General features: G+C 43.5%; 1 protein-coding gene across 2 annotated transcripts in view; it reads right to left on the reverse strand.

Annotated features, from left to right (window-relative positions):
* Nucleotides 1–23,592, reverse strand: part of tbx15 (T-box transcription factor 15) — a 31,273-nt gene that overhangs the window by 4,593 nt on the left and 3,088 nt on the right. For both annotated transcript variants that reach the window (XM_079357596.1, XM_079357595.1), the window contains exons 2-6: nt 18,046–18,253; nt 14,990–15,091; nt 8,488–8,659; nt 3,193–3,360; nt 2,920–2,984 (exon numbers count right to left, since the gene is read on the reverse strand). In XM_079357596.1, the coding sequence (XP_079213722.1) occupies nt 2,920–2,984; nt 3,193–3,360; nt 8,488–8,659; nt 14,990–15,091; nt 18,046–18,137 (599 nt within the window). In that variant the 5' untranslated portion in view covers nt 18,138–18,253. The remainder of the gene's footprint in view (nt 1–2,919; nt 2,985–3,192; nt 3,361–8,487; nt 8,660–14,989; nt 15,092–18,045; nt 18,254–23,592) is intronic.

Consider the following 23,592-nt stretch of genomic DNA (forward strand, 5'->3'; position numbering starts at 1 on the left):
CCATAACTTAGAGCCTGGGATAGTTCTATTTTAAGACGCCATTAAAGTCAGAAAAAAGGAAAACAAGCTGGTACTTAATTTGAGTATTAGCAGAGCAGGTTTGCCCCTTTTTTTATCCATTTTAAATTTCCCCTCAATGTGGAATTAGCTGGTAATTTTCCACAGCTTTACCGCTGCAGTCCAAAGTAAAGTGTGTTAGTGTTGTTTGATGGCTGTTAACGTCGCTCATATCCGATAATAATATAAACTGAGTAATGTTTATAAGACACACATTGCAGAGAAACCATAGCAAAAGATGTCACACCTGGTTTTAATGTGCGCAGCTTCTAGTTTCCAACTTTAAACTGCAGCCGCTCCTTTAAGACTCCGAGCAACTTCGGCTCATCGGAGTCAAAAAGGGCAAATCTGGAAAATGCGGGTTGACTCCAAGAAAGTCTACCTGGTGTTTTCTTAAAGAAGCAACATGTAACTGTTGTTACTGCAGCTCAGATTCAACACACTGAGATCGCTGTCTCTATCCTCACTTCTTAAGAGTCGATGCGTTGGACACGCAGGTGGTGGACGATGAAGCTTCAGTGTTTAGCCAGCTCTGCATGCGTCCGTTTCCGCACCTTTCTGTGCTTCCATCGCTGCCACACCTGTTGACCTGATAACTGCTCTCACATCTGACAAACTGAGGGGCGTCCAAAACGGCCGCCTTCAAAGAGACGTCATTTTTAATTTGTTGTAATTTCTTGTCTGTTGATAAAATGTAACTTTAATGTTAACCTGGTTGATCCTGACCACCGACAACAAGTATTGATCAAACACATCACATTTGCTTTAATTTGAATCAAGGAGATTTAACAATCACGTCATGCAAACCCCTTGTTGCTTCTCTGAGGAGCGAAAACAATCAGTAAAAACGCCCTGAATAAAAAAGGTGTTTACGCTCTACGTTCAGCAGATACACTCGTACAGAGAGACTCGCAACAAAGGACCAAATTAAACTCGTAAATCAGCATAATTATGCAAAACAGCAGCAGAAGGGTGGAGGCTCACTTCCAATATTCATGACAGATCAAAGAGAAAAAGCTGCAGCAGAAACGCAGCGTTAAATCTGATTTACTACCGAGGGAAGAGTTTTTAAGGTGACAGAAGACGAGTTCTTGCACTCAATTTTCTGCAGCTCCTTTTTGAATCTGAGATTTAAAAAAAAAAAAACAACAATTCCCAGCAGGCCAGGAAAGGGGGGAGAAATCCTGATCAGAACGTGAGGATAAATTCATTTTCTCTCTCTCCGGACAAATATCTCACTCCACGTTATCTTTTCATCTGTAGCTTTTCTGCAATGAAATTCTAACGCCAGTTCGTAAATCAAACAGTCCATTGTTTGAAAAACGAAAAAAGATGTCTCAAATATCTGCGTGCCAATAATGCGGACCAGATGAGGGGGCTGCTTTCATGTGCGGAGGGGTACAACCCCCCTTCTTCTTCCTCCTCCATCCACAAATGTTATATATGATAATTCAGACAGTCAGTGAGAGAGAGAGAGAGGGACAGAGAGAGAGAGAGAGAGAGAGAGAGAGAGAGAGAGAGAGAGAGAAAGAGAGAGAGAGAGAGAGAGAGAGAGAGAAAGAGAGAGAGAGAGAGAGAGAGAGAAAGAGAGAGTGAGAGAGAGAGAGAGAGAGAGAGAGAGAGAGAGAGAGAGATCTTGACAATAAAGACACAGGGAGAACGTTTTCTTTTCCTACATTAATTAATCTAATGACTGACAGGCGATGCAGCAGTTGTGTGTGTGTGTGTGTGTGTGTGTGTGTGTGTGTGTGTGTGTGAGCTCCGTGCTGTCACAAAGCACGCTGCAGGGCCGATGGTTCAATTCTCTGTATGTGACGTTGGTGACAGGTTTAAGTTTCGAACGAGCAACAATCAGTGACTGTCCTGCTTCAGAGAAACGTGCAGAGAGGTTCAAACTTCAAATAAATAAATAAATAAAACACCTCGTACGCTCGTCCTTTGTGATCTGATCCCGACTCTGAAGAATCCCAGTTTGATATGTGTGTTCAGTGATTCTGATTCTGTTCTATCCAGGCTGCACAGTATGAATACAGCTAGACTGCTCTTACACACACACTCTCTCACACACACACACACACACACGTAACGACTCAAACGGTGTGTGTCGATGTCTCACCTGGCCAGTTAAAGTCTTTAAGATGTAGTTTCAGGTCATTTTAGACATTTGTTTATGTATATATCGGTTGAAGCAGAATCTAAAGACGCTTTTTCGATTCTCACGTTTGTTTGTTCTAAAAGCCTTCGTCTGATTCGTCCCCCCCTGAAACGCCTCTGTTACTATCTTTGATGCCTCTGTGACATTCACACTGAAGGTGACACATAACAGGAGCCGCAACATCACGTTCTTTCTTCTCCCTTGTATGAACTGTGTGATTCCAACAGGCTGCATGTTGTTGGGTCGAGACTCTACGAGATGAGAGTGCAGCACGAGACCGTTTCTGCTTTTTCCACCTGGAGAGCAGAGTCTGCATTTTGAGAGTTCATGCACATTTCATGAGATGAGCGAGACCATGGGAGAAATATGGAGAATGTGGGCATGTTTGGGGCTCAAACTGACTCCATCTACATCCACTTTTCTATCTGTGTGTGTGTGTGTGTGTGTGTGTGTGTTGTGTGTGTGTGTGTGTGTGCGCTGCAGATCTGAAGGCTTTCCTCTTGGCAACAGACAAAGCAGCTGTTTTTATAAGGAGCAGCATCTGGAGCTAAGTGCAAATCTTCTGAGGATTATTTCCATATTAAAGAGCACACAGAACAAAAAAAATAAAAAAAATCAGATTCTTTGTGGGAGAAAATAAAAAAAACACAGAAACAAGCTGAATTTCTCAGCGTGTCGGTTGTTAAACACACTCTGGAGTGACGTACCTGTTTCTGCCAGAGTCCCTGAACCCTTTGGCAAACGGGTTGCGGTCGATCTTTAGTCGGGTGATCTGCAGACAAGACGAACATGGAAAGGACATTTTTAGGTAGCTTGAAGAAGTTCAACTCATATAAGAAAAAAAAAAAACGAAAAATTTGTAAAGATTCTTTGCAGGGTAAGAAAATCAGGCTTGTAAAATAACTTTTTTTTTTCTGATCGATCATCCCCCAGAGTGAGAATCTGAAGTGTGAGGGATTCAGGCGGAGAGCTGCAGATACCTGCTGGTTCTGGTAGGCGGTGACGGTGGTGAAGACGGTCTCGGGGAAGCTGAAGGTCTTGACGCCTTCTCCGCTGGGGACGGACTTGTTGGGGGACAGTTCGCTGCTGAAGTCCTTCCTGATGACGTGAACGCGAGGCTGATACTTGTGCATGGAGTGAAGGATGATCTGAAAATGGAGAAACAGAGGAAGTGAAAAAAACTGTCTCTGTGTCTAAAAAAACAAACATGCGTCTCTTTATCTGTATCTGCAACTGTGTGTGTGTGTGTGTGTGTGTGTGTGTGTGTGTGTGTGATGGTTTTATGCAGAACAATAATAATCACAATTAGGACGGTCATGCTCCAAATTGAGAACATTCGTCCTGTCGTCGCCATCTTTATTCCTTATGAATTTGTTTTCACCGCAGGCCAAATCAAACAGTCAATTTGTATGAATCTGTTTTTGCTTTTCATAAATAATTAAGCAGAAAAAAATCAGGAAGAGAGCGGAAAATGTTTTTTCTTAAAGGAACAAAGCAGAAAGAGCTCAGAGGATCAGGTGTCAGTGACGACTCGATAAACGACCCCTTCTATGACTTTTCATCTTCATCACAAGTCCGCACGTGAATCTGTGACGTTTGGCGTCTAAAACGTTTAAATTCACGACAAACAGCTCGGCTCCTCTGCTCCATCATTCAGCGTTCCTCGTCCTGGGCGACGTGACATGAAGCGGAAAGGGAGTTCACAGTGCGATGACGCTGGAGGAGGGCTGAGGAGTATTCCAGGGCAGAGCCGAGGCGTCGGACTGTGTCGGCCCCAGCATCGCCTCGGGGCCTCGGCCTGCTCTTGATTAATCCGAAAGTGAGAAAACCGACACAGAGCCAAACACACTCAACCTCTCCCCTAAATCTGCTACACCAGAGGAGGTCATTTCAAACCAGGCCTGCAGGGAGAACGGGCGAAGAGAATGTGAAATACGTTTCACCACGAAACCCACACGATCCGAAAAAATAAATACATACGAATACGACTGGGTTGGATGCACACAGACACGTCTAGTCTTAAATCACTTTATTTTTAATATTTGCATTTCCTGGTTGGCGTCTGCACAACAAGTGGCATGCAGAATCCAGAATCACCACGGCAACAGCAGGCACGCCCGCCCGCTTAATCTGTCCTCCCCTGTCCTATCATGAAAGAAACGCTGGCAGGAAATATCTGCAGACCTCCGAATGTTGTGAACAAGCTGTGTGTGTGTGTGTGTGTGTGTGTGTGTGTGTGTGTGTGTGCATATGAGACATCTGACATACACGTAGATCAGACTTCAAAATCCTAGACTGAGTGCATAAATGATCGTGGTGCAGTGAGAGCAGACGTTCCCACCACGCCTTTTACACAAACGCATCGTGTACCATGTGACTTCAAAACAGGAAATAGACTGATTGATGATTTCAGACTCTATCGTGACATAAAGGCCAAAAAAATAAACATTAAAAAAAAAATCTGGGAGAAGAGCAGAGGTTGTAATGAGGATACAGATAAGCTATCATGACGTGTTGCCTCAGGGCCCGGAGGACTCGTGCTTCTCGTCCCCGGTGTCGTCCTGCGGTGACGTAACAAAGCAGATCGCACATCAACACGCTGATCTCAGAACAAAAGGACGGAGGGAGCAGCCAGAGGACTTCATCTGACCGCTGTTCACACTCAAACACAATTAGGCTAAATGAGCCACGTTGTCATTCCTCTCATCGACGTTTCCACCCGAGAGACGCAAAAACACATCCTGCAATGGACGCCGACAGATGTCCAGCGGTCTTTGACTGAGTCGCATCACGTCGAGTTCTGTTCGTAAACACAACTTCACACAAACACAGAGACGCTGATTGTGAAACAGTTCAAACGTTTTAACAACCATGAAAAAAAAAAACCCACACAGACTGTGGTGTTAATATTTCACCTGGGAAATGATGTCACATTACCACCAACAGACAACAACGCCCCCCCCCCCCCCCCCCCCCCCCCCGACCGACCCCCACCAGCCTGGTAACAGCCCTGATTCTGAAATGTATCACAAACATGCTGATATGATGTGAAGCTTTCATCCCTCAAAGGCCGAACTAATGAGATGTAATAAAAGAGGAGAAAATATTTAAAGCAGACTGCGTCGAAACTCTTTGTTCTGAACGATTTCACACAACAGCGAAAAAGTTTGTTCCAAAGAAACGGATCATTAGTAACAAAGAAAAAGAAAGGCCAAAACAAGAACAAAAAAAATAAAAATCTCTTGGCTGGTCCAGCGAGCTCCAGCGTTTTTATTAGCTTTTCCCAGAGACCAGTGAGGAGAGACAGGAAGAAAACGACCGGCGAGAGAGAGAGAGAGAGAGTGACAGCGTGAGGCCGATCAGTCCAGACAGGCAATGAGGCGTCTCGAAGACTTTGGATTTTCTTTTTCGTGCAATCAATTCTTCTTCTGTGAAAATGTTTCCTGAACAACATTCTCCTTAAATATCAGACCAAAGCGACCGGGTCGGTATCCAACAGAAGCCTGAAGCAGACTTTTTATTTCATCCATTTTCCTGTGATCAAAAGTCATTTAAGGAGATTTTGACAGATTTGTTTTCTCAAAATGACAAAATCATGTTTTCTAGATAACACCTTGTTTTTCTGTTTTTCTGCAGCTGCTCCTATTAAATATGAAATATATCAAATTATTTTACTTTCCCAGCTTTTCACAGGAGATGGTGCTGTCATACAGAAAGATATAATCATCTGTTCTCTCTCTTCCTGGGTCCTTGATTCTTTCTCCCTGTGCTGGTTTCAGGGGGGGCGGGGCTTACGATTTGTAACGAGATGATGTCACAACTTTTGATTGAGATTGAAATGTAGCTGTCTGTTCGGTGACTCTCATGACATGACATATAAAGATCATTTCAAGTCGAGTGTTGAATCTTTAATATGTACTGTCACAGATAAATACGTGTCGGTTTTGGGAGAATTGAAGGCATGCATAAACACCATTAAGCGTGCGTCATGTTTGTTTGTGTTGCATAACTGTGGTTATAAAGCCACAAACCTGCAGGTCTAATCACTCAATCAAGACCGCTGTGGAGGCTGCGTTTGTTTACCAGTCTGGAGGACATCTTGTAATAAAATTTTCTTCTTCATTTCCGACTCTGCTTCTGTTGAGCGCCCCGACGTCTTGTGATTTACGACATGTATGTAGTCTGCTTCTGATGAGGCAGATACTTTATGACGCCGCAAGTCAGGAGGACGAGGAAGACGAGGAAGACGTCCAAAACACAGGAAGCTCCGAAATTCATTTTCCTCTGGCCTCTAAAATCCCTCCAGAGACAGAAATTAAGAAAACAAGAGAGCAGCAGGAGAGGGAAGAGCTCGCCCACTTACACCCATGGGTGATTATATTTGTCACCACTGAGCTGATGTGATCATCTGCAGAGCTGCGACAGAGCGCTAACCCGCCATAGCTGGATGCTGCCCCTTCTCTGTTACAGCACAGGAATCATCACTAAAAGCCATCACTCTACCTGGCAGCTCTGCAGTGATGGTGAACTCGAAGCAGAAATTGATTTGTAACAGCTCCTCAAACTCTTTCATCGGCCTCCCAGACCGCGGCCGTCAGACGAGCGTCCGCTGACGCAGTCTGACAGTCATAACAGGAGGCGCTGAGCCGTCTCCAGCTGATTCCACCTTCACATGATGCGGATTCAGATCATCTGCTGCTTGAGCCAACTCCACATCAGCTAATCAAAGGACACTGAGCTCTCACTGGTTTGGTTTTGAAGTCCACAAAGACTAAATAAAATGATGTTCAAAGAAAGCTTTCACTTATAAGGAGGATGGAGTCCAGTTTTTTTTTTATATATATATATAGTCTATTAAAAGCTGTTTTTGCATTAAAAAAAAACCAGTTTATTTCTGTGCATTTGTCTTTAAAGATCAAATATTCTTCTTTTTCTGGTTTCATTTGCTCTTTAGTGGTTTCCAGGTGTCTTGTGCATGTTTAGGAAACTCTTACCTCCTCCTGTTAGCACTAGCATGTAACGCTCGGCTCCTCGCCCCCCCCTCCCCGTTAGAAAAATGGGTTTGTGACATCCCAGAAATAAGTGATTAACCATTACTTGGTCCCTGGGACTTCTATTTTTCTCGCCATCATAAAGAAACAGGAGTCAATGTCGTTGTAGCTTTTCACTTTTGCCTTTAAAAAAACAAAAAAACAGAAAAGTTGGGTGATTACTTTCTAAGCAGTCATTCCAGGTTCGTCCTTAAGGGTCAAATGAAGCTCATGGTAGAAAAGTTAACACAGTTTTCCTTCCACCTAAAATTGTCCCTTTCCCATGAAACTCATTAAAAGTGCAAATAAGGGAGAGTCACTTTAGCTTGCCGCCCGCTTGCTGATTAAACATAAGGGAAGGCAGTAAATCAGACAAATTGTGGTCGAACTTGTTGCATTACAGTTAAATATTTCACCTATGAAAGCCACATTAGAGGTTTAGAGCAGCCAAGAACCAATAAGAGACTTACTTTAGCTCGCCACCTCTGTTACCGACTGGCTACGAGCGAGGCAGTAAATCAGGCAGATTGTGGTCAGACGTGAGTTTGAGCTCTGTGGTGTGGCTGCTGGAGCGGACTACAAATCAAATCCAATCATTAAGTGCCTCTAACGAAACCGTTTCATTGCAAAAATGCTTCACAGGGCCATGAAGGAAATGAATATAATACATTAAAACTGGGACAGAGGTTCAAATCCCAGGCCTCCAATTTCTCCACAGTAATCCTCAAACCTAATAATCCTCATTTTCGGGATGAACCGTCTTCAACAGTGGAAACGCTCTCAGTGTGGGAGGGCGGCGTTTTGGCAGAGCGGACCGGCGAGTTCTGCAGAAAATCAATTGTGAGCGAGTCTCACGGCTCCATGAGAGCATCGAGTCCGAGACAGAGAGAGAGAGAGAGAGAGAGAAAGCTGTGTCAAATTCCCCCCTTTCAAGGAGACGCATCAGAAACATTTCTATCCGAAGGAAGACGTGAAGACAGAGAATAAAAGAAAACGAACGAGCCGCAGCTTGAAACGTTTAAACCTAAACTGTTTGTATCATCTCTGCTGGACTCTCGTTCGTCTCTTGATGCAGAAAGTTGGTTGAAAATGTGTCATGAGTGAGTGAATGAAGCCAGCGACTCACATCATGATGACTCATTTCTTGCATGCAGCTCATGAGCAATACTTTAATAATCCCATCATCCTATAACACTGGGTTTGCTGCAGTAAAATCGTGTGTGTGCGGAGTGAGAGGTGTCTTACGTGTCCCTGGTCGTCCAGCTCGTTGTTGGTCAGCTTGAGTTTGTCGAAACTGACCACCTGTCTCATCCAGGTGTCTCCCGAGGCCAGAGAGTCTGGGTGGATGTAAGCCCGCGGAGGCACCGGGGAGTCAGCGTTTCCTGCCACCATCCATTTGGAGCTGTGATACACGTACCTGAAAGACGAGACGGGGGGGGGGGGAATAAGACAAGCTTTGAATCTGAAGGTGTTGAGGACGGACGACACTGACCTGGGCAAAGCAAAGAAGGAAGCTCAACATGCATTTTGTTGATCTACATTTTGACTACTGGCAACTTCATTATAAATTAAAAAAGTGCTCCAGAAGTATTATGCAAAACACAAAGGATGAAACTTCCCAGATGAGATTTGTAATATTTGTCAGCATGAAGAACATTTCCATTCCTGACAGCTCGCCCGACCTGATCTGTATGAAACAGACTGTGTATTCACACGTACGTACGAACATTTTGGTGCTTTTATGTCATTGTTTTGCTCAAACACTGGACAAACCAGGAAGAGATGACGTGCATGAAGGAGGATTTGAACTCGGGTCGCTTGCCTGGAAAAAGATTACCTGCGTGTATCTGTCAGCACAGAATCAATTTATTCTGACACGGAGGAGTCATGTAAATCAAAAGCACTGGGACTTCCTTGAAGAGAAGAGTTCTTTTTCGCTGTCCAGAAGAGCTGATGCTAATTTGTAAAAGCACGATGCAATCCTTTTTTTTTTTTTTTTTGTGCATTTTGTGTGATTCTGCGTCCTCGTGTTTTGATTCCACAGCAGTTTGCAGCACTCCCCAGGATTAATGTTCCCTCATCCCTTCTCTCTCTCTGTGTGTTTTTGAAAACTCATTTGAGTCTCTGAGGTTACTTCAGGGTTCAATGGGTCATTATAAAAGCTGTTTGGATTTCAGAAAAGCCGGAGCGCCTCTGAGCTGCAAAACAAACTCCAAACACTCGGCCATGTTGCCACAACACCAGTTTAAAAAAAAAAAAAAAGATCTGTTGTTTTTTTCATTGTGCTTGAAATTTCTAACAAGGGCAGCATAAATTATTCCATATGCAGTCACACTCACTCGACTGCATAGTTTCAATTAAACCCAGCCATAATATTTGATGATGTTGTGCTTGAGTGTGAGTACGCCGATACGTCCCACCCATTAAACAGCAGGAGGGGGGAGAGAGAGAGAGAGAGAGAGAAGAAAGACAGACACCCACTCTTTAAAAAAAGTCCACAAACCACCAGCCAAAAAATGTATGCAGCCTTATAAAAAGAAAAGAAACTAAAAATAAAGAAAGGGAGGGGAGGAGAAACGAGGAAATAAAAAAGTCAAGACAAGAAAGAACAAAGAGGAGCGAGTCAGAGCGAGAGATCAAGACGGAGATAATAAGTCATCGAAAGTCGGTGGCTGGTGAGATTAAAGAGAGGTGCAGTGTGAGGAAGAGGAGTCACACAGGAACACAGAATGGGAGGAGGAGCGAGGCTGAGAGTGAGTGGAGGAGAGCGAGTGTGAAGCACAGCTGTTTGCCTTTAGTTCTGGCCCGCGCGCTCGCTTGAAAGTGTTTTATCTGCTGCGTCTCTGCCAGAGTCATCACTCACTCCTGAAACATGGACTAGAACTCTCATTTGGTCCTCGCGCTCTGCACCGCCCCATTTCACACACCAGACGGTCACGGTGTGTATAATTACGTTCAAGTAAAAGCAAAAAATACACTCAGTACAAACTCAGCCTTTCTCTGCAATTAAAAAGAACGAGGGGGGGTTTGAAGGGATGTAGGCGAAATCACAGATCTGTCGGCCATATTGAAGGTAACGGCTTGTCAACAGGCAAGGCAGGCAACTGCTCCGGGGCCCCAGAACATTACGGGGGGGGCCCCTGAGGGCTCACAAACTTTAAACCAAAGCAACGGTCCAAAATTTTGCAACGACAGTCGGAAACCTCCTTTAAGGGGCCCCGATCTGACAGCACGCACTCTCCTTTTCTTGCATGCATTTCTTTTCTCGTTTGTCGATGAAAGTCAAGAAATAAATAAAAATGATGAGGAGTTATCTGTGTATAGGAGAGAAAAAGGCTGCTGGGAGGGGCCCCGCCAGACTGCACAGATCAACCTCAGCTCAGGTCGTTCCCTCGCCAGAGACGATTTTATCAAACAATCAAACCGGAAATATCAACAATCATGTGAAGGTAAAAACCAACTCCTGACAGGGAGGATTTCAGATCAAGTCCTTGCCCCAAACATCTGGTTGAGCACTTTACAAAAAGGGGGGGGGGGGGGGGCAGGTCATACAGAACATCAGAAATTAGAAAGACGGGAAAGAAGAGTCTAAAAACTCGTCGATCTTCCCGACTTGTCCTAAATTATTCGACTCTTTCACGACCTTGAGCTGTGATGTTGTTCCTCTCAGTCTCCTCGCTCGGCCTCAGACCTTCAAAGTGACTCATGCTAACACTGATTCTGTTGCATGAGCTGCAGAAGCTGCAGAGGCAGAAGCTGGAGTCTGCAGATTCTCTTCATGTGCAACAAACTTCACACACCAGCTTTGACTACCTGTTCCTGATTACTGTATCTAACGCCAAGCTAACACCTCCACACGCCGCCCTTTTGACCTCGACACATCCACCCACAAAGGGGGGGGTGCCAGGCGTTTTGTGTAATTTCCTGTTTGGAGTGCTGTTTAGGGTTACGCTCTGTGTAGCGGGGAAAGTGTTAAAGAAGGAGGAAACTTTAGCCCCAAAACAGGACTGGAAATCTGATTAGTCCCCCCCGCCAGCTTTCATCTTCTATAAATCTGCCATCTGGCTCCGGCACGATCAATAAAGACTGGACTTTATGTGACACTCTGACTGGACAGACGGGGGCGAGGGGAGGAGTGTGTGTGTGTGTGTGTGTGTGTGCGGGAGGGGGAGGTTTCTTTTATCACAATTGAAAACACTGGAATTAACAGAAATGATCCAAAACTCAGAGAGACACACAGAGGTCAGAGGTCGTCGATGCATGCTTGTGTGTGTGTGTGTGTGTGTGTGTGTGTGTGTGTGTGTGTGTGTGTGTGTGTGTGAGTAGGTGGGCTCATCAGTATCACATGAAAGGGCGTGCACACAAAAACACATGTAAGCACGTCTATTTTGTCAAATTCCTATACTTATGAGGACCAAATGTCTTCTAATAATTACGGCACAGATTTAGTCACATACATGTCACATACTGGTGTGCATATCAAAGTTGATTCAGTTGTTACATTCATCTTTTTTTGTTTTTGTTTGAACGTTTGTTGTGCTGCTGTGACGACATGAAGGCTACCTGAGCGGGCCTCTCTCTTCTTCTCCCATGCAAACAGAGCGGGAGGTGCATCAGGTTGCATCTGTTCGATCTCATATTTCTACACTTAAAAGAGTCCTGAGCTCCTTTTGTATTCAGAGTACGGCCTACATTTACTGAGCGAGAGTCAGGTGAGACGTAGAGGCTTCAGGAGGAAGCCCTGCGTTGTGTATTCAGATCATCTTTACCCGGCCACAAGGGGGATTTGTTTTGCAGCAGCGAGAGAATGGCACGATTAAAATCCCATTAAAAAAAAAACAGACGCATACAGATGACATGATATGAATTTGATGCATCATTTTCCAGCACTCGCTTCTGCACAGGACCAGTTCAAGTTTGAAATTAACTCATTAGATTAAGAAGAGATGCACCAGCCTCACTGCTTACCAATGTGTGTGTGTGTGTGTGTGTGTGTTTTCATGCTTTTGCATGTATGGAAACCTGAATGTGTGTTAGACAAAAACCTGCAGACACGGCTGAGGAAGTGAGGTTTGAAGAGGCAGACGTCGCTCCACACTCACAGAGCCACTGTCCACATAAAAGACAGAGTGAAATATGGAGATTTAATAAGTGTGGTACCAGTGAGACGTTCCTAAACAGAGGCAGGCAGCCCGAGTAAAGAAAAGTCGACTCCAATAAAGAGCTTATTTCCAGACCCTCAAACTCCCCGTGCAGGACTGCGACGCACACCAGTGACAGATCCCAGATCAGTCTGCAAAGCCCTGCGGTAAACTTCCCAGCCAGGAAGAAAATCCTATTTAATTTTACAAGATCTTCTGGCCTCTAAAGAGCCGCCATGATGTGCCGGTTCAGTGGTGGGGGGAGCAGGAAGGGGCGTCAGCGTGCACGTCTGCTTCACTCGGGTGGAACATTTTACAGTCATTAAGTATGATATGAAGTGAGGGACGGAGGAGGATTAGGTCAAACCGCAGAAGGCGCAGACTTTATTGTTTGTTTGTTGTCATGCACGATTTAATTTCTTTCTGACAAACCAGTTTTTGTTTTCATAATCGGGTCGGACTTAACTTGAACTGAAGGGAGGAGACTTGAAGTATGTTAGTAGTTAGCATGGTGCTAATTTATTCCATGAAGGCCTTTAAAACTCCGCTCGTACTTTATTTTGAGAACAAAACAACTTGTCTAAACTTTCTGCACAACCTGCCAACGACCTGCCTCTTTATTTACTGCTCCTTTTATTTGCACATTTATTATTTGTGCAGACTTTGACTGTTACTGTCCTGAGTCTCTGCCTTTGTTGTGACCATCAAAACACTTTGTAAACATCTGTTTTTAAAGGCGTTCTGTGCTGTAAATTAAGGGATTATAATTCAAGTCAAACCCAAACATCATCTTGGTCTTCTCGTCAAAAGAACTCCAAACGTGTAACGTGAAATCTTTCCCGACAGACGCACAATTTCTCCCCGTTAAACAAACTTCAGTGCTGCACAGACAGCTGAAGAGTTGATCACGGATGCACACACACACACACACACACACACACACACACACACACTGTGTATGCAGAGTTAGGCGGAGAGCGAGGAACATCGTTCTGTCCTGTAATGAACTTTCTTTCTTTGGGATCGATGATCGCTGCTGCGTTACTTTGACTGAACCCCTTAGAGTCCTGACGCCTCCTCTCGAGCCACACGTTGTGTTTTTATCCGACTGGATTAAGTCGTGAAACTTTCACTGCGTCGACGATGCGTCACCTGGACCTGCTTGAGCATTTTTAAAAAGACGAAGAAATCTCACGTCCTGCAACGTGGGACCTCGAATTCTCGCCGAAGTTCACTCGTCTCCCTCGCTCTCCTGTGATTGGCTAAGCTGTTCTTCTCAGACGATTTCTGTCACATGAGGACGATCGGTCAGAGAATGTCGTCGTCAACAAGCAGCTTCGGCACACAAACAGCAGCTCACTCTTTAACCGGTAAGACTCTTATTTCAGATGCACCCAGGCTGACTCTGTGCTATTTACATGATTAGCACTTCATCTCACAGCCTGTATTCACATCAGAATCTATAAAACAAGATGCATGCACTGAGGAGGTAGATAAACTTCACATATTTCTCTCTAACCTTCGTCCTCCCTCGTGCTTATTTCTGTCATAATACCAGTAAAGTTTCTGTTGGGCCATAAAAGAAACTCTATAAAAGTTTCCCTGCAGCCGCATCTCACATTTTCTTTCCATCTCTCCCTCTTTTTTCTTTTTTTTTCATATTTCCAGCATCAGACCTGAATGCTGAGAGTTATCCTATTTGCAGGCGGCCTCAGTGGGATGATGAATACATTTCAATCTCCTCTCTCTGGCTCCCACTTCACTGACTCGTTTTTTTTTTTTTTTTGCAGGGCCGGGATGTCGGTCTTATTGCATATCCAGAGAGATCCATCACAAACGAGGCGCCCTCCAGCACATGCAAGCTTTAATCACTTTCACTTCTCTTCACTCATGCAAATGATGGGGAGGAGCTGCCCTTCCAAAAGCAGAGAGGAAGACAGAAACATGTCTCGCAGCAGTTATGAGAAAAATGACAAAAGAGGGCTGGAATATTTTTTTAGTCCAAATCCTGTTACGAAAAATCTCGGATGAGAAATGACACTGAGATAAAACACATCCAACTAGGTCAATATGTTTATGCTTGGCTCTCTTATTTGAGATGCATCCAGGAAAATGAAGTTCTGTGTCCAGCTGTAGAGGGATCCTGACTGTGCTCGTGCATATTATGGTCGGCTGTGTTCTCATTCAAATTAATTTCTGCACAGAGCCGAAGTGGCTGAAAGCTGTTCTTCTGCGCAGCATCTGTGTGTATGTGACATTCCTTCATTCCTTTCTAAAAGCAAAACCAATTACTCAGCAATCTCTTCGCTATTTCATTCCTGTCAAGTCTGAAAAGCATCAGAAACAGCATTAAAACCGTCGTGGGACATTTATCTCCCCACTGAAACCGAGAGGAATGAAATCATTTTGGTTTCAGAGCAGCTTGAAGGAAACTCAGGGATCTTTTTCTTTTTTCTTTTTTCTTTTTTTTTTCCTGCGTTTTGGAAACGGACCAAAATGCAAATAACATATGCAAAGACAGCAGGTCACATGCCAAGCTGCTCTGCAGTCTGAGACGACTGTTGGTGTGTTGCAGAGAGGGAGGAGGAGGAGGAGGAGGAGGGTACCTGTATCGCTTGTTGTCCACGGGCACGATGTCCATGGCGATGTAATACTGCTGATGAGGGTCCAGACCTGCGATCTTCACCCTCATGGCAGGAAACATCCTCCTGAAAGTGGAACATGTACATTCTGATAAAGGGAGCTGAATGACCTTTGTTCTTTTCTTTGTTTAAAGTCGGTTCAGAAATGAGAGACGTCAAAGTTCGCCGGTGAAATAACACCTTTACAACATGCAGGCCGAGTTACTTAAAGGGCCTCCGGTGGCCTAGTGGTTAGTGTGTGCACTACATGTACGGAGGCCAAAGCTGGCAGCCCCGGGTTTGAATCTGACATGTTGCTCCTTTTTCACCTACTCTCTCTCTCTCTCTCTCCAGTTTCTGACTCTATCCACTGTCCTGTTTCTAAAAGAAAGACATGAAAGCCTCCAAAAGAAACCTTGAAAAAAAAGTGACTAAAATCTGCGCGCGTCTATGAAATGACGGACTGACAAGACTCCCAGCCTGCTGCTGTGAAGTTCTTTCATTTTATCAAAGAAAGAAACAAGCAGAATTTTTTTTTTTTTTTTTAAACCCAACTACAAAAACACGAGGGGCACAATACGGATCATGACCTTTTAAAGGGTTCATAGCAAACAGCAGACGTGTTTGTGCACATGGATGATGATTTCAATGAAAAGGAAAATCACAGAATCCATAATGAACTGATTTAACCTGACGACACTTTGCATCAGGTGACTTTATTTAAAGGATGCTGCTCGGCCTCCTCTGAGATATCAGCGTTTTATAGAGATGTGATCCTGATAAATGTCCACATGCTGTTACTGACAGACAATATGTTTGTCCTTAAACAACAAAACACACAAAGGGACCTTATTTCTAACTCGGATTTTTAAAGTCAGTCGAGCACATCATCATCTGCATGTTTTTTTTAAATAGTCCCCATCTTTCACTCAAACAGCCTCCGAAGGACGTAAACACTGAGATGTGTTTTACACAGTCGTTTTCAGGTGCATGTTTTTTATTCCTTCATATGTTTGGCCTGCAGTTTCACACTTACTGCTCCTGATTGGCTCCTTTAACAACCACTCCATCCAATCATGTCACGCCTAAAGTAAAACCCTCCTCTTAGCTTGTTTTTTTTTTCCTCATTAGATTTTAAAGGAGATGCTTTCTTTTTTTTTTTTTTTTTTTTTTTGCCCTGTCACAAATCACTCGTTTGGAGACATAGAGGTCAGGTGTGTTTTGTTAAAATCAGATAAATCCATTTACATCATTATTCTGGAGGTTTTAATGTCGCATGTGGCGTTTTAAAAATATGTCCCTTGAAAGTTGCTTTTTTTTCATCTTGAGGAAACAGTTGTGACCTGTGATCTTTGCTCTCAAGAAAATGAGTTTTTTCTGCAGTTTTCATCTCTTCTCTTTTTTTAATCAGAAAGTGCCCACTTTTAATAATCTGACTGGAAAATATTTATATGTCATTATTTTTTATCATTGACATATTTATAGCAACCAGCTCCACCCATTCTAAAAACCTCAGCTTAAAACTCCAGACTTGAACCATGAGAATTTAGATCTAAAAAAGGATGAAATAAAGAGGGAGCCATTTCGACTTAATTCCTCGTTTTGTACATCAAACGCAGCATTTTTTTTTTGCTTTTCATTTAAAGGTCGTAAATCTAATGAGAACAGAAGGCTGTTCTCCTGCTTCCCTCCGCTTCTAGAGTTATGGTTTTATTACGAGCAGGCCGTGAAGTACACACGCGGTCAGGGTCGCAGAGCTCCGGCGCAGAAATGACCGTTTATGGGCCGATAACCAATTTAAAGCCAATTCATAAAAAGCAGCAGAGTGGAGTCAGAAAGGAGAAGAGGACAGAAGCATGAGAGCTGAGTGTAATCTGAAGGCGGAGCACAAAATAATAATAAAAAAGGAAAGGTTTCTAAAACACATGTGAATGTATTTTATATGGTGTGAATCTATCACGGATTTTGTAAAAAAAAACAACAACAAACAACCCAATTGATTCTTACTCATATACACGTCTCTGTGAGTAAAAATCACTTGTGCTTACACTCATTTTACAATGGTGAAAGAAATGCATATAAAGGTTATTGCATTTTCAAATTTGAAGTCAATTTAAAATGTGTGTATTTTTTATAGGTGTATGAACAATAAGTTATTATTGGCAACAAAAAAAAGTGTTTAGATGTCATTAATTATTCGTGACTTTTTTTTTTGCAGTTCAACACGTTTAAAAATTTTCCTGCCTGCATTCATCCTTTTTATTCTTAGATGTCCCTTAAAGATGATCCCTTTCATTTAAAATTCAAAGACTCATCTTTGATTACCAATGCTGTGTATTTATAAAAGCATTAAGCTCTTTAAAGACGGTGGTAAAGATCGTGTTATTTGCCGTAAAGCTGCAGCAAAGCTGAAAAAGGAGCCATGCGCACAGATGTGAGCAGAGGGAGGGAAATGTAAGTCGCGGGGAGCGCAGCTGAGCGAGGGGAAAGGTCTTTTCCTGCAGGATCTGCAGGTCAACTTTCTGCTCTCGCTCTCGTGGTTTTGGACTGCTGGCTCGAGAGACCGGAACATGTTACAGACAGATTGATGAAATCCAGCTCTCACTTATTCTCAGGCATCATCAGGAGTAACCTGCCGCGTCACGACGGCCTGAACACGACACAGCGGCCTGCATGTGCAACACATTAACACCCTCCATCACAGCGCAGAGGCGTGTTTGAGTGCAGAGGCTGGAGCTCAATGTTGTTTCGCGTGTGCGTTTGAAGGTCAATGCGTCTGACTTTGTTGACTGTTGCGTGATGACTTGTCTTTAAATTGTCTATCTCACCTCATATTTTTGTATTCCGACCTAAAAGTGAAAATTACAGGTAACTAATGATGTGTGGAATTGGTTCTTTGCGCGCAAAAGTTCACAAACTCACTTTTACGAACAACGTGGCCCTTGCAGAGCTGCATAGGCCTTCAGCTAATTAAGGATTTGTGTGTGTGTGTGTGTGCGTGTGTGTGTGTGTGTGTGTGTGTGTGTGTGTGTCCGGCCTACCTGCCCGCCTTAGTGATGATCATCTCTGTGCCGATGTCATGGAAACGCTTCCACAGGTCTGCGCACTGCAGCTCCACCTGGATCTCCTCCATGGAGGCCGGGGGCGACGGCTCGCAGGGGCCCGGAGCCAGGTCGTCAGGTGAGCCGAAGGAGCACGACGTTCTTTCGGCCAGACCTTCTCCGTCCGAGCCGGGACTTGCCTCGGAGTCTGAGAGGGAAATGAAGAAGATGATGAGAAGGAGGCTCTGAAAACAGTGGGATTAATTCGCGTTTGGATTTTTTTTTACGCAGGAAACTTGGCGCAGTGAGGAGGTGCAGCGGTTCTCTCCGCTGACTCCAAATCACCTGCAGTCTGCAGCTCAGAGAGAAGCGGCCGAGTTTGGCTGGTTGACTCGGCTAGTCATGGAGCCTTGGGTTCATGTCAAAAGCAGAATAAATGCTGCGTAACGCCTTTGAACCGAGCTGTAGAAAATATTAAATTTTAAACCGAGGCCACACAATGAAGAACTCCAAAGGGAAACGTTCAGAAAAAAGAAGTTCCCCTTCAATTCTCCTCCTGGATCGAGTTTAATGGACTGACCATCAACACCGTCACAATGTCATAGCAGATAAAACTGTTTCCTGCATCCTGAAACTCATCCAGACCTACAGGGAAGCTTTCCATCCGCCTGAGACTCAAACTCCCAGACACCATCAGGGGTGACCTCAGAATCCTTCACGTGAGTTTCATCAAGACTATGTCAAAGTAAATCCACTCTTAAAGGCCCAAATAAAATAAGTATTATTCATATAAAAAACATGCATGAGCTTTGTTACGAGTTGAGGCTGCAGGTTGAAAATGCATCAGGAGTTTTTCCTTTCATTCTGCTCTTTTTAAAGACATCGTTTCCAACAGTATTTCACCTCATATAACCAGCTAATTACTAAACCCTTTTTTTAACTGTTTACTAACACCTTCAAAATCTCCTTAAAGAAAGTCCTACAATGTCTCAACAAATGAGCCTTCAAGTTGACCATATCAGGTTCAAAATCAAAAAGCAGCGTATAGTTTTCCAGCTGCAAGGACAAATGTTTAAAACTCGCCGCTTCAAAAACTGCAGTTCACCCAGATTCAACTCCCCCAAGATCAGCACACACTCCTTTCTTTTCTCAGACGTGGTTTATTGTTAAATATCCTTCATCCCCTCCGACACCACCACCCAAAAAAGAAATCTAATAATGCATTATTTATTGAACGCCCTGACACGAGGAGGTGGACTTGGCAGACTGACGGGCGCACAAATATGGTTATGCAAATGCAGAGCTGCTGAGAGACTGGACCGAGTCCCGGGCCAAACCGCTGCAGCCGAGCCGAGCCAAGCCGGCTGGAAACACGAGCACGGAGAGGAGGAGGAGGGATGGAGATAGGAAGAGCAGAGACAGGAGGAGGAGGAGGAGGAGGAGGAAGAGGGGTGGAGGTGTAATGACCACAGAGAGACACAGACACACTTTCCATCATCTTCTTGGGAGATCCTTTCAGTGTCACTGCAGCCAATGAGTCTGTCACACAGGACTACTCTGCTCTTCTTCTCCTTTAACTGTTCACACACACACACACACACACACTCACACACACACACAGCTGTCCCCTCGCTCCATATTAAAACTCGAAGTCTTTAAAGAAGAAGACAAAAAGAGGTTCACCACCGTTCTGATCTGCTCTAATTTAATCATAAAAATGAGGATTACAAAATCTGATTTTATGTCACACAGGGAGATCATTCTTTCCGTCAGTTCACGTGTATAATGCAATGAAACTGTGTCGGATAAATAAAGTGTTTCCCCGTCCTCTGACATGGACTAATATTCCAGCATTACATTCATGTGAAGCCTCTGCATCTGACTCTCTGTGTGACACAAACACACGGTGAGCTCACGAGGACTCCCGCCGTTTTTTCTCACGCTTTCTTCAGGCTTTGATCAAACATGGCGCGGAGGACTTTAAGGACTGTGGTGGTGGTAGTTTTTTTTTTTTTAAATGCTTCCTTGTGTGCTGAGTGATGGACTCTGCATGCTTCATTTATTTAAGTTGTAGCTCTTCCTATGCAGAAGCCTTTGTTCATTTTACCTTTCATAGCGTTTTAATAGCTCATTCAGATTATCTACATTTAAATGTGCTTTTTCAAATAAATGTATTTTTACATTTATAAAATAATAAATACAAATAAATATAAAAAAGACAAACTGGACTATGACCTTAAATGTATTTGTGGGTCATATTATTCTATTTAAATCTGACATTAGGAGTGCTGCTGTTTTTCTTGTGAGTGTTAAGACAGATACTGCTGTTTGTTTTTATTACTTTCAGGCTCTAATTAAAAAAAAATTAAAACATGTTTAACAGATGGTAGAGGACAAAATGTTTTATCTGCTGTGTTGTATATTTTCTCTTTATATAAAGTTTTGTACTTTCTCATTTATAAACCTGACTGCTGTGTGACTTCATTAGGTGACAAATCTAAAGTCAGTGTGGAGAGTTTTGGATGTTTGTTTTCTTCCAACAGGATTCAAAACTTCCTCACAATGTTGAAGGCATCCGAACTGAAATCTGCTGAAGCCTTTACCCGTATCTACAAGAAGCATCTGAACCTGGAAGTCGGTGTGTGTGTGTGTGTGTGTGTGTGTGTGTGTGTGTGTGTGTGTGTGTGGCCGAGGCGTTCGGAGGAAACACACACACGTTCCAGAGAGCTCGACTTCAGCAGGGACGCCTGCGAGATGCAGAGGAGGGAAGAACAGGCCAAAGCTTAACGTGTGTGTGTGTGTGTGCGTGTGTGTGTGTGTGTGTGGACGCACTGCATGCATGCTGAAGGATGTGTCCCCTATCACAAACCAACCACACACACACACACACACACACACACACGCACAGCATGGAGCTGCTAAATTCATAGTTGGCCTGAAGACACGACTTCCTCAACTTTTAACACCGAGAATAAAATCGTCATAGAAACGATGCAGAAACTAATAACAGCCTTCGATAAATTATCACACAGCAGCGAGGTTTATGAGACAGTTTTCTTTGAGTCTTTGGGTCGAAGCTTCACTTCACATTTTCTTTAAGAGCTGAATGAATGAAAAGTGACATTTATTGATGAACAAAAACTCGTCCACTCAGCACAACGCTGCCCTGACATCTGCTGTGGTAAGCCCCTCTCTCTCTCACACACACACACACACACACACACACACACACACAGACATGCGCACACACACATACACACACACACACACACAAAGTCAGGGGCTGTATCTTGTGGTTGAAGACTCCCAATCAGCTCATGCAGGCCTCATTAAAATGAAGCTAACATCCATAGCAGGCCACTAATTGGTTTAAATGTAATCAAGGCAGTGCTGTACATCACATTACACTGTGTCACAGTTCACACACACACACACACTCACACAAGTTTTGAAGTGAGTATCACATCTCCACAGCTCAGAAAATGTTTCTTAATTACACAAACATTTTATAAAATGATGACTATAATTCAAGAGAAACCGGGTTATAATCTTAACATCAGACTTCACATGTGAGCAGAGTTTAAATAATGTACTGAGATGCATCATCTCACCATGGGAATCATTCTTCCCTTTATAGCTGACCTGAAGATTTGAACTTTTTTTTTTTTTTTTTTTACAGTAGTAGCAGCTTGAAAATGTGAAGCTGCATGCAGCTGTGTTTTCATCTCTCTCTTTTTTGTGCAGCCAGACTGAAACCTGTAGAAATGTGTTTTAACACAACGTTTCTAAACATGCCGAATATGGAGACAGGAATATTTTTTAAAGCTTGTAAAAATGCATTACATATTATACTCCATGTCTCCACGTGCTTCTGACGGACACAAATGTTCTGATTTGTAGGTAAGAACAAACAGAGTCCAGTGTAGATATCAGACAGTTTGGGAGATTTACGAGCAAGACACTGAAGATGTTCTCCAAGAGAAAAAGGTTGGAAACATTAGTTATGAACTATCAACAGTTACGACAGACCTACAACACCGCCTTTATAGTTTGGAGCAAAATGAAGCTTTTGGAATTTGTTGCACTGAATGAAGCTGCTGCAGCAGATTATTTCAGAGGACAGAAGCGACCTTTCGACCATTTAAAAACACCGAGTAACCAAATATACACACTGAAAACACCTGTTCTGTCTCAGGCACGAAGGAAGGGGCACACACACACACACACGCGCGCGCACACACACCTCTTATCAGCCGGCGTAAATCAGAGTGAGAGTTTCATTTGGAGGGAAACATCGGAAATTATTAATTATTATTATTATTTATTTTTTTGTGGTAATTGTAGCAGCGAGTATTAAGCGGTAATCTCAGTAATGTCTTAATTTATACCTGGGAGATGTTAAAGTGTTATTCTTAAAAGCGTTGTGTGCGTAAATCTGTGCGTAAAAGTGTTAGCTTGTAATCCACTTCGTTTTGGCTCAGTGACATTTAATATTAGGTTATACTAGGTGTAGTTCATCTCGTTAATTACTGAATTAAAGGGGTTCATATTGTGGATGTGGTTGTTGTACTTTTGTGAGGTCTAACTAGCTGAACCGTTCCGCTCTTACAGACAGACCGTTAAATGTGAGCCTGGTTCAGATCCTGTGCCTCCCTCAGTCCAGCCCTTGTCTCTGAGGCTAATAAACGTGTTATACGACCAACCGGCTTCCAGCCTCGCCTGCAGCTCAGTAAAAAATAAAATCACTCCGTTAAGGAATCTTTCAGACCACATAATCTGACCACAGAGACTCGCTGTTCTCGGTCATGGCCAAAGCGGAGGTTTTAGGACTCGAGCTGAGCGACCCGCTGAACCTGCCAGGAGCCCGCCTGCTAATGAGCAGCACCAAGGGGGGCGAGAGACCGGGAACTTGGTAATTAATTCAGTCACAAATCCCCCAAACTCCATGGGGGAAAAAACCTTAAGGTGTGATGAACAGACAGAGCTTTCTGCGCCATGGACTCGGGGGTGATTAGAAAATGACCGCGAGCTTTTTAATGATGTCTGAAGGAATCTGAATCCCTTAAAAACACAGAATAACAACAAGCTGTTATCAATGCTGAATTTAACACACCCCGTTTGACAACACTGCTTTTAATATCAGACACCGAAACAGTCTACGAGTTATTAAGGGGAAGAAATATCTTTCTAATTCCTCCTCAGACTCAGCCGTGCGTAAAGACGCAGCGCCCCGGAGGTCAGCCTGCACCCGGCCTAAGACTGTCTGAGCAGCAGAAGAGAGTCTGCATCATTTCTCTGAGTATCTGTCTTCTTACAACATTTGTAACTTTAAATCACGAATCAATATTTAGACATGTAAATGTGAAAGCCAATTTAATTCCAGTTATCAAAAAAACCCCATTTGGATTTATAAGCATCACGACGCTCATTTCTACCAAATCAATTAGAGGACACACGTTCCTCTAAACACCGTTTGAACTGAATGACCTTGAATTTCCAGCGCAAACACAACAACGTTTTTAGCTCCATGGCTCAAACAAACACGCA

The sequence above is a fragment of the Symphodus melops genome (genome assembly GCF_947650265.1).
Source record: "Symphodus melops genome assembly, chromosome: 12".
NCBI classification, from domain to species: domain Eukaryota; kingdom Metazoa; phylum Chordata; class Actinopteri; order Labriformes; family Labridae; genus Symphodus; species Symphodus melops.